The 12,399-nt window shown below is 43.3% G+C and overlaps 1 protein-coding gene across 1 annotated transcript in view; it reads right to left on the bottom strand.

Moving 5' to 3' along the window:
* trpm5 (transient receptor potential cation channel, subfamily M, member 5) overlaps positions 1 to 12,399 on the bottom strand; it is a 165,377-nt gene that overhangs the window by 24,623 nt on the left and 128,355 nt on the right. The window contains exon 19 of the mRNA XM_068045855.1: positions 4,810 to 4,942. Within this exon, the coding sequence (XP_067901956.1) occupies positions 4,810 to 4,942 (133 nt within the window). The remainder of the gene's footprint in view (positions 1 to 4,809; positions 4,943 to 12,399) is intronic.

The raw sequence follows: 12,399 nt of genomic DNA, 5'->3' as shown, positions 1-12,399 counted from the left end.
TAGAGCTTTCAACCACAAATCTGCACCATCACAAAGATCGCCTACTTCCAGCTGTCTTCGCCTGTGCCTCAGCTCAACTGCTGGAGGTGTCTTTGTTACCTCTAGACTTGACTGTTCCAATGCACTCCTGGCTGGCCTCCTATCTTCCACCCGCCATAAACTTGTCATTCAAAACTCTTCTGCTTAGATCCTAACACAGTGGTTCTCAAAAGTGTAATCCGTGGACAGGGTTCACCCGGAGGTCTGAACCGGAGGTCGTTCACTGGAACGACGGAGGTGGAGGGGCGACATGATAGAGGTTTACAAAGTTATGAGCGGCATGGACAGAGTGGATAGTCAGAAGCTTTTTCCCAGCGTGGAAGAGTCAGTTACTAGGGGACATAGGTTTAAGGTGCGAGGGGCAAAGTTTAGAGGGGATGTGCGAGGCAAGTTTTTTACACAGAGGGTGGTGCGTGCCTGGAACTTGCTGCCAGGGGAGGTGGGGGAAGCAGATACGATAACGACGTTTAAGAGACATCTCGACAAATACATGAATAGGAAGGGAATAGAGGGATATGGGCCCCGGAAGTGCAGAAGGTGTTAGTTTCGGCAGGCATCAAGATCGGCCTGTTCCTGTGCTGTACTGTTCTTTGTTCTTTGTTTGCGGGCTGCTCCAAAATGCAAACCACTGACTGCAATGCCATGGCTGAGGCCATATGAGAGAATAGGCCTGAACCCTCATCCCTGCTACTCACACAACCAGACTGACTCCCACATGCGTGGCACGAGACATCATAAGCACATGAAACAACAATATAGTTTTACAAGCAAGATTTATGTTACTGTTGTTTTTGTTTGATTAATAAAGATGTAATCTAAGTATAAGTATCTCAGAAGAAGATTATTGTGATGATTTTATACATATAAGAATGTTTCAAATAAATGTATTCTCTTATAGTATTAATGTTTATAATATGAAAATATCTATACTTTTGTTTCTGGCATGGATCAATAATTTATTTATGAACTTTAATTTAAAAAATGCACATAAATTTATTACATTCCCATTAATTCTGATGAGTTTTTTTGTGGTAGCAAGTGAAATTGGGTGGAGTAGGACTGGTAGGTGTTCTGCGGGGTCTTTTGCCCCGCCTAAGGGGTCGCAGATGAAGACGTTTGAGAATTACTGTCCTAATACACACCAAGTCCAGTTCACCCATCGCCCCTGTGCTCACTGACCTACATCTGCTCCCAGTTAGGCAATGCCTTAATTTTAAAATTCTTATCCTGTTTTCAAATCTCTCCATAGCTTCACCCATCTCTAGTTCTGCAACCTCCTCCAGCCCTACAACCCTCCAAGATACCTGCGCTACTCGAATTCTGGCCTTATGCACATGCCTAATTTTAATCGCTCCACCATTAGCAGTCGTGCTTTCAGCTGCCAAGGCCCGTTTCATTCATTAAAGTTGCATCCATCCACTGTAGGATGTAACCCACCTCATGCCTTTTCCATTTATCTCTATCCCTTGCTGTTCTCCCCCATGTGGTTCCTAGGCATAATATGTCATCTCTCCCTCTTCTCGGTCCCCCCTTCTTCTTTTCCTGTTCTTGGCTGCCACTCCATTAGTGTTTTTGTCCACCTGTTATTTCTTCCAGCAACATACCCAGCCCATCTCCATTTGGCTTCTTTTATCTTCTGAATGATGTCCTGAACTCCAATTTTCTAGCATATTTCATTACACCTGATTTTATCATGAATGGAGATATGTAATATTTGTCTTTCCATTACTCTCTGAGCTGTACACATTTTTTGTTCTTTATATTTTGTAGTTGTCCATGATTCCACCCCATATGTCATGGTTAGTAGCACATGCTGGTCATACACCCTCCTCCTTAATGCCAGTGGTATTTTTTTTTAATCACTCAGAGTATCGCAGTATCTCCTGAAATATCTCCATCCTGCCCTAGTCCTATTCAATACCTCTTTATTTGTACAATCCTCTATCTTTAATGTTTGATATTTCTATTCAGTTACTTCTTCAATTTCTTGGTTTTCAACTTGTATGGTATCTTCTGTCTTAAAGTCCGTCATATACTTTGTTTTTCCTTTGTGTATTTTCAGTCCAATATTTTTACTCACTTTATTTAAGTTATTTAGTTGTACTTTCAAGTCTTTAACAAATGAAGTAATTAGTGAGACATCATCTACAAAGCGTAAGTCTGTTAGGTTTTTCCATCAATATTTAATCCTCTCCTTCAAGGGTATTTCATGAATATGTCTTCCATTACTGTGGGGAATATTTTTGATGAGATCGTATCCCTTTGTCTCTCTCCTCTTTCAATATTTATCAACTGTGTTATGTCTTTGTCGATGTGTATTCTGGCTTTTGCATCTGTGAAAATGTCCTCTATGATCTTCACATATCCCTCATTTATTCCTGATTTTCTTAAAGCTATAATTAAATCTGTGTTTCACTGAATCGAATGGCTTCTCATTGTCAATAAATCCAATGCACAGGTTCAACTGATATTCATTTGCCTGTATGCACCAACCAGTGATCAAACAGAAGAGGAAGTTGAGCAAATCTATGAAGATATAATGAAGGCAATAGAAGAACAGAAATCAAAGTATACAATTATCATGGGAGATTTCAATGCTAAGATAGGAAAATCCAAACCAGGAGAAAAATCTGTTATAGGAAGATTTGGAGTTGGAGAAAGAAATAAAAGAGGAGAAACACTGATTACATTTGCAGCTCAGCATGGACTTGTTATCACAAACACATATTTCAAGAAAAACAAAAAACAATATTGGGCATGAGAAGTCCAAATGAAATTTTCAAGAATCAAATTGATTTTATACTGCCAAGATTCTAAGTTCTGCAAATCCTTTCCCAAACTTCTTGGCCTCTCCTCCTCTTTTTCCTCCTTTAAGATGCTCCTTAAAACAAATCTCTTTGACAGAGCTTTTGGTAACCTGCCCTAATACCTCCTTATGTGGTTGCTGTCAAATTTTGTTTTATAATGCTCCTGTGAAACACTTTGGGACTTTGTTTCAATGTTACAGGTGCTATACAAATAAAAGTTGTTGTTGTAGTTGTACGTATGCTGCATTCTGTGCACTATTTGTACTGGAGATGTGTATCATTTTACAGCTTGATGCATCCATTGGAGCTGCTGAGTGAGAAACAGGGCACCACATGTTTTCTCTCAAAGATCACCTACTCTGAGATGGTAGGTATGGAACCTGGTCAGATTCTAGGTCCCAGGTATATTAATCTGCAACATGACAGAGAGACAGATCTGATAGCTGTTCACCCACTATCTGCCGTGACAATGGGAAAATCAGGCAGTTTATGCCATCTTTTGACACTATTTAATGTGAGTTCCGCAATTTCTCTTCAACCCAAACTTAAAATATCTAAATTGGACAAAACTCTAACTTCAGATGACTTCATTCGAGTCACTTCAGCAAATCCTTGCCCATTGCCAACTGCACCACCTAGTATTCGTACAATAACTCTTTTCCTCCTAACCGCAGTGGATTCATGCTTGGGGCACAGTTCCAAAAGTGTGAGCAGAGCTCCAAATGATCATTCTTCATGCATAAACCTCGAAAGTGAGCTATTTAAACATGAGATGGTAGGGGGCAGACTAGCAGTCAAGCTTAATCCTATCTTCATTCAACAGTCAGAAATGTAGGGCTGAAATTTATAAACACGCCGCAATTTGCGGCGGCACGCTCTACTGTCGGCAGTCTTAAGGCGGGGATGCACATTCGCTGAGTCCCCGCGATATTTTGCGTGGGGGCTCATTTAAATAGAGGGGGCGGAATATCCGCCCCGATGATGTAGAGAGGGGGCAGCCGCTCTATCCCCGACAACCATGTCTGCACCACCGTGCAGGCACTGGCGACATTTTTAAAGGGCTTCAAGCTCTTAGAAGCAATTTTAATTTTTAAAGTTATATAATAGTTCACTGTCCTCAAAAAATTAAATAAAAGCTGGAGGTCCTTTCCCACCACCTCCCCGACCAATAATTGGTCACGGGCCTATATCACAAAAATGAACTTTATTCCCAATCCGAACTTTACCCCCCAACCTCGTTGCATTTGCCCTTCAACCCTTTCCCACCATCCCCACAGCCAATAAAAGGTGTTTTCCCCACTCCCCCCCACTGCCCTGATAATTGCACTCCTCCCCCCTCCCCCCCAGGGTCATGCCTCGGAACTCCAAAGGCGTGGGATTGGCGGCCAGCAGCCGGAATATTGGCGTGGGACGGCCACCAGGGCAAGGTAAGTTAATTTGCATGCATTAACTTTCATTACCATATTGAAATGAAGGCTCCACCACTCGGCGTCAGGGGGGCCGCACTGAGGCCTCGCCACCACCGGTAAAATGCAGCAGGGCCTTGTAGGCATTGGGGGTCCTCTCCAGGAAGAATTTTCCGGCCCCCCACCCCCGCCACGACCCCTGACTCCGGAAGCCTCATAAAATTCAGCCCGTACTTTCCAGCAGAGGACAAGAGGGCAAATGTTAGCTGATTTTATTTTCCCTCTCCTAAACCAGGGGCCTGGAGGCCATTTTGTGGAGCTACTCAAGCTGAGATCATTTAGCTTAGTATTGAGTAGGAATCAAGCCTGGGCCTTTCCTGGTCTGGATGGTGTAGTACCACATTTTATGCATTGCACCATTATAGGAGTTCAGCCTGAGCACTCATACATCACTAAAAACAATCATTATAAATGTCAATGAAATGGAAAATGAAATATTTTAGTGTTTGGTTGTAATTCTGGTTGTAAACTGTGCTGTCACTATCACAGACACCTACCATTCGTTCCACAATGATAATCTTTGGTCCCAACTGTTTATTGATGGCAAAGATGTGGATCAATCTCAGAGCAAACACCATGAAATCCAAGCACAGAGTTGTGCGGCCTGCATTATATGTGACTGATAACATTCTGTCAGAGAAAAGGAACATGTCACCACTTAGAAAAACAAACACAAAAATATAGGCCTAGAGATTGGTAAGGGATAAAGACACAGTATGAAGAAATACAGATAAATGGCTCCTGTTTGCATTGGACCACCAGGTAAATTCATTTTCAGTATATGGCCAAGATGGATGAAGTCAGTTGAAAGATTTAGATTTGCTTTCAAAAAATCAGTTTACTGTGTTGATAAATTCAGTGGGCCAGGAATCCGAGGATATTTATGTCCTTTTAAACATTGAGAATGACTGGAGGTATTATAAAATAATACTGGATAGACTAGGAAATCATTTGTGCTGGATTTTTGAAATACAACCAAAGAATTCAGGAAGACAGGTTTCCCATAGACAGTTTTTCTACAGTTTTATATTGTTTGTTCAACATTGCAGTTATGGTACAGTGCATGACAAACTTATTTGTGATCATATGTAGTGTGGTATAAAATGAGAAACTACTGTTAGACTTCAAAATAACTGGTGATCCACCATGAACTCATGAAACAGAGTGAATCTGTTAACAACAAAAATTAATCAAGGACCAGCGGAGCTGGGGGTGAGCAAATACAAATCGATGGAAAAGAGGGCGAGATCATGACAGACGGGGGGAAAAAAATCCCAAGGGGAACTATAGAGACAAAGAGAAGATATGGGAGAAACAGAGTAATGTGTTTGATGTGGGATATTTGTAATACATCTCACGCATACTACCCTACTAAAAACGCCAAGTGCTGCAATCATCAGTGAATATCATCTCCAGGGGATACAATGCAAAGAAATGTTTGCATTTTGGAGGAGGAAAATTACAATGGGGTTGAAATTGCACTAGGGCATTATTGGGCATCTACACCCCAGTTGATTTTCTTATCTATTGATGTCAATGTCTTCTTCTTGGCAGAATAGAAAAGGAGGAAGCCTTAGAGACAGTATCAATTGACTTTGAAATTGGCAGCGGGACAGGGGCAGATAGCTCTGCAATAGCCAATTCTCAGGATAACAACAAGGAGGTGGGACCACTCAGAAAGTCAAAACAAAATTCTGAATCATCCAATGTTCCAGATGTAAAAAGGTAGTTGGGAAGTTTCTTGTCCTTAGGAAAAAGAGCAGCAAGCATTTTAGGTAGTACAAGAACTTAGGCATGAACTCCTCTCCTGCTGAACAAGTTCTTGGATTGTTATCCTGTATACAAACAATAAAAATAGACATGGATTCTCCTGGTGAATACCACTCAAGCCTGATGTAAGACTTTTCTTCTTCATCTTCTAGACAAATTGCTATTGTACAGTGACTGAAATTAAAATAAGAATTGACCAGGATGGGATTGAGGGGTGCAATATTAACTGCTGAAGAACTTAAAGGCTGGTGCCTAGGAATAGTCATATTCCCAAATCCAAAGATTTGAATGGTCAAGTTAAATGAAACCAGGAAAAAACACATGATGCCTTCAGTTGCACAATTGGGGAAGGTCAAATGCTTTACTCTCTCCATTTCAATTGACTTCAACACAGTATTTCTTCAGCTCCAGAACATTTTCAGAAAAATATGGTAGTACTCCTAGAAGAAGCAGATGAATGCCATTCTAGTACTTAGAAGTCAGAGAACAATAGATTTCCAGGATGCAAGAGGAATGAATTAGAAGTTGTGGAGCCCACAGAATCAAATTTCTAGGACATGTGACGAGTTTATAAAGGAGATAAAGTGCGCCCCTCCAGGGTCTCCACCCATAAGCATCAGTGAAATTCAACTGTTCATGAAAATAGTTTTGGAAATTTTCTCCACATGGCAAATAAAACTAAACCTTAAAGGGACCTCCTGTGCAAAGCTGTATCTCATTCACGCTATTATTATATGGCCTTGAGGAAGAAACCTGTGACTCTGTGAATGCTTCCTCACAGGAACTAGATCCCAGCATGGATATGATAATGGCTACCAGCAGCATATGCCTCATGCCTGTCAATTACAATGAATGGAAAATGCAACCCAATATAGAAAAAAACACTTGCTAATTCTTGGGTAGGAGAGATTTCACAAGTACCTTACTGGAAAAATCTTTTCATATCCATCAAGGATCCCTGGTTAGGCCATTCACTCCCTGGTACAACAGGAAGGGAGCGTGCATGGGGCATGCTCTGCCCATTTATACCTGAAAATCACTAACAGTTCTCCTCCCCAGTCTCTAAACCCTTCCTAACTTTGGAAATTGAATACACCAATAGCAGGAACATGGGTAAGACTAAGTCCTTGGGTAGTTTGATTTGGTCTTCGTATGGTTCCCCTCTGTGCTGCATCAAGAATTGACCAACCGTTGATACTTCTACTGGGCCATAACAATATTAATGAAGTGCCTCCTGGAATACAAAGTTTTCAGCTACATGGGATTCTTGTGCTTATTTTCTCAAGGAGGAACCCAATAACAGCAGAATCTTTGGCACAAGATTGAATATCGGGGTGGGTAGGAGCAGAAGGAAGCTTGCAAATGGCGACAAGTACGTACAAAAGCAAAATACTGCAGATGCTGAGAATATGAAATAAAAACAGAAAATGCTGGAAATACTCAGAAGGTCAGGAGTGTCTATGGAGAGAAAAACAGAGTTAACATTTCAGGTTGATGCCCTTTTGTTAGAACGGAAAAAAATTAGAGATGTAACAGGTTTTAAGCAAGTATAGAGAAAGGGTAAAGGGAAGGGTGGGAAAAGAACAAAAAGGAAGGTCTGTGATAGGGTGGAAGGCAGGAGAGAGTAAATGACAAAAGGAAATCATGATTCTGCTATTAGCATTTACACATCCTCAAGAACCTTTACTTGTCCCAGCCAGTGGGCCAGAATGTTCTCGCTGCCTTTCTCCCTCTCTTTCTCTCACGTTCTCTCTCTCGTCTCGGCCTCTATGGAAGACCTGGGGAGATGACTTAAATTTTTGGCCTAATTTTCAAATTCCTGCACGCTCCCTCCACCTCTCTAATACTGAACCTCTGACTGTTTTTTCACATGATGTTCACTATTGATGGTCTCTCATTTGATCACTACAGTCCTGCTCTCTTGATTCACTTCTCTCTACCCTCTCTGCTTTTTTAAAAAAACTCCTAAAATCATTTATCTTCCATTGTGCCTTACATTTGCAACCTGCTCTTCATTTTTTAACTTTCCCCTCCTGCTTAGCAGCCACCGTTTTGCACTCTTGAATGTAAAGCACTTCCAGCTGTGTGCCTGCATAAGGAACACTGTAGACTTGCAAGTTGTTGTTTATTGTTAAAGAATGGGAGCAGCAGTGAGAGGCAGAGCAGCGGAGAGGATACAGGAGCCGGTGCAGCAGTGAGAGGCAGAGCAGCAGGACCAGTGGGGGCAGGTGCGTGGGTTCAGATCTCAGTGATAGCATTTGAAAAAATCTTAGTGTGACGTCAGAGAAAGATGGATAAGTGATTGGCTGTGGCACAGACCTGGCTGGAGAAACCAGCAACAGTGAAGGGTAAGAAAGAAAGAGAGAGAGAGAGAGCGGGGGAAGAGCACTGACCTGGCTGGAGGGTTTGGGGATGGGGGTGGCAATCTGGAGGTGAGAAGCGGCGAACTGATGCTACTCCTTTCGCATATTTGGAGGACAAGATTACACCTATGTTTGTGGCAATCTGGGCCCTGCCAGTCGGTGCCTTCAACATTAACAATAACATCAAGAGCCAATGGCTAAGGGAGTAAACATGACAAAATCTGGGCTGGAGTCCCAACATGGTTGGGTTTCCCTCAAGTTAGCACCTTCTGACAACTCCTACAACCGAATAGGCCCCAGATGCAGAGGCTTTCGTCTTTCCTTTGGACACCGGCCTATGAGGTCGAGAGGAGGGTGCAGATGCTAGGCAAATCTGCAACTCCTAAAACCATGCCTAGGCTACGCAGCAAACAAAGAAAGGTAACTTTTCAGCTTGGAAGCTGGAATGTGAGGACTGTGTGCCCTGGAATGAACAACGGCCCACACTCACACACGCAAGACAGGCCCGATTGACTGTGAGCTACACAAGCTTGGTGTTGATATTGCTGCTGTACAAGAAACCAGATTAGCCAACACAAGCTCTATTTGAGAGACTAATTACACCTTCTACTGGCATGGAAAGAGTGCTGAAGATTACTGTGAGCACAGTGTATGCTTTGCAGTAAGCAAGTGGCTGACACAGTCAATTGAACCACAAGTAGCAACCTCAGAGGGCCTCATCTCCCTGTGGTTATCATCTGATGGAGGTACAGCCAACATCATATGTGTCTATGCACCAACTCTGAATGCCAACATCTCAGATTAAGAGCATTTCTATGATTCCCAAGATGACGTCCTGAGGAACTCCCTAAATGGCGAAAGACTATTCATCCTGGGTGACTTCAACGCATGTGATGGGGCAGACAGTGATTCATGGCCAACATGCCTCAGTCCTCATGGGCTGGGCAAGACCAACGATAATGGACAATGCCTTCTTAAGCTTTGTGCCCTGAATGAACTCTGCATCACCAACACCTTCTTCCAAGGTAGACATTGCCACAAGGTATCATGGCGTCACCCAAGGTCTGGACATTGGCACCAACTAGACATAGTCATCATGAGCAGGTGCGATCTGTCCAATTTTCTCCACACCTGCACCTACCATAGTGCAGATTGCAACACCAACCACTCTCTTCGCAACAGCAGAGTGAAGATGAACCCTTGAAAGTTCCACATCTCCAAACACAACGGTCCGCCATGCATCAACATCCCTTGCACAAGCAATGATGCCAAATACCAGCACTTTGCACTAATGGGAAGCACCAATGCTGGCATTGATGAAGCTTGGAAGTCACTCAGCTCAATCATCTAAGAAGGAGCAGAAGCATCATTTGGTAAAGGCGGAACCTATAATAAGGGCTGGTTTGAGACCTACTCAGCCGAGAAGATATCTGTCATTGATGCAAAAAAACAAAGCCTACATGATGCACAACATAGACCCAACAACAAAGACACTGCACAACCTGAAAGTAGCCAAGACAGCCATGCAAAAGACAGGGAGATGCTGCACAAACAAACACTGGATCAGTTTATGTCAAGAGATCCAAGCGGCATATGACAGAGGAAATCTACGAGATATGTACGAAGGGATCAAGAGGGCGCTTGGCCCCGCCATCACCAAAGTTGCTCCCCTGAAGTCGGCAGATGTCCCGCTGAGCTGAACACTATGGTGAGCTGTACTCCTGTGAGTCGGACTTCTTCCAGTCCATGATTGATGCTTTCCCGCAACTTCCTGTCCTGGATGAGTTAGATGAAGAGCCCGCATCCCTGGAGCTCGAGAAGGCTACAGACCACATAGCGAACAGAAGGGCACCCAGCAAGGACGGAATCCCAGCCCAACTGCTCAAGCACAGAAAGTCCCATCTATTGCCACACCTTTGTGACCTTTTTTGCTGGAAAGTAGGCTCTGTTCCACAGGAGATGCATGACACCAAAATCATCACACTATACAAAAACAAAGGCGACAGAGGAGACTGCAACAACTACAGGGTATTTCACTCCTTAGCGTCACAGGAAAGGCCTTTGCGAGGGTAATACTTAAAAGTCTCCATCTACTTGCAGACCGAGTTTACCCAGAAGCACAGTGCCGTTTCTGTGTCGGCAGATCTACTATGGGCATGATCTTCTTCATATGCTAGCTATAGGGAACAGAGTATAACCCTTTACCTTACTTTTGTAGATCTCACTAAGGCATTCAACACCATCATCAGAGCAGGGCTCGACAAGATTTTGGGAAAAATTGGCTTTCCATCGAAGCTCCTCAGTCTCATCCACTCCTTCCATGACAATGTGCACTGCACTGTACAGTTCGATGGCTCCACTTCTGACAGTTTCAGAGTGAAGAATGGAGTGAAACACGGTTGTGTCTGAGCCCCCACTATGTTTGGCATATTCTTCTCCATTTTCCTGACCTTCACCTTCCCTGCAGATACTTGCATACTAGGTCAGACATCAAGTTCTGCAATCTATCAAGGCTGAAGGTGAACAAAAAAACACATTGTGTCCCGAGCAGAGAACTCCTCTACGCTGATGATGCTGCACTAGTCGCTGACACGGAAACTACAAAGGCTCATGGATTGTCTCTCCCACGCCTGTAACTTGTTCTCCTTGACTATAAGCATCAAGAAAACTGTGGTCATGGGACAAGGTGTTGCATCGCCGCCCCTGATCACACTAAATAACACCCCACTGGAAGTGGTTAGCAAGTTCTGCTACCTTGGGTCCACGGTGACAGACGATCTGTCCCTTGATGCAGAGCTCAATACACGCATAGGGAGAGCAGCTACCACCTTTGGCCGACTTGTGAAACACGCATGAGATAACACCAAGCTGACCTTTAACACCAAGCTGATGGTTTATAAGGCCTGTGTTCTCAGCACCTTGCTGTATGGCTGTGAAACATGGACAGATTACAGCTACCAGGAAAAGAATCTCAATAATTTCCATCTTTGCTGTCTGTGGTGCATTATGGGTATATCCTGGCAGGACAAAATCACAAATGCAGCAATCCTCTCAAAGACAGAGCTTCCAAGTGTATTGGCACTAATCAAACAGAGGTGGATTTGATGGATCAGACATGTCCGCAGGATGTAAGACACTCGCATACCCAAGGACCTTTTGTATGGTGAGGTTGCTGGGGCCAGATGACCAGTGGGATATCCAAAGCTCTGCTTCAAAGACGCTTGCAAGCGTGACATGAAGGCCCTAAATGTTGACTATTGCAGCTGGGAGTCACTAGCTGATGAAAGAGGTTAATGGCCACACATCCTGTGGATTGGTGTGAACTACCATGACAACCAGTGGCTACAGCAGCTTGGCAACAAGCACCGGCATCAAAAACAACAACTCACAGCATCATTTGGTAGCTTCACGTGCGGCGCTTGTGGCAGCACCTACCTCTCAAGGATTGGCCCTCACAGCCATCAACAAAGGTGCACCAAGAGAAGACATCCCACCTAAATGGATTGTTTGCTGCATGTCCAACATTTCGTAGATGGAAGGATGCCAACACACTATTACTATCTCCTTTTGCATTGCACCATCATCTCTTGTGTCATTTAATCTCTCCTGCCTTCTACCCTGTTCTGTTTGAAGGTGGTGAAAGACAAGTGATTGGCACCTGAGCAGTTTCAGTTTCACCTTTGAAATTTAGCTTAATGAATGGATCTTTCACTCTCGGCCTTAACTGCTTTAAGCCATTCTTGTCTATTTCCTCTGTCACAGTTTTTGACTAATTGAGAAAGATACTTTGATATCCCTTATTCTCAGATCAAATTTGAAAGCAAATTTATAGTGTTACCTATAAACATTTCCTTAATGAACAGTTGCTTTGCCCAACAACTGAATAAGGTCGCGCTAATGCAAATGCACAGTGAAAGATCCAATGTCACGTATAAGCTTTTCCTCATAGACACA

The sequence above is a fragment of the Heterodontus francisci genome, chromosome 14, assembly GCF_036365525.1.
Source record: "Heterodontus francisci isolate sHetFra1 chromosome 14, sHetFra1.hap1, whole genome shotgun sequence".
Classification (NCBI taxonomy): domain Eukaryota; kingdom Metazoa; phylum Chordata; class Chondrichthyes; order Heterodontiformes; family Heterodontidae; genus Heterodontus; species Heterodontus francisci.
Note: the sequence above shows the minus strand (reverse complement) of the source record. Positions and strands in the feature narration are given on the sequence as shown.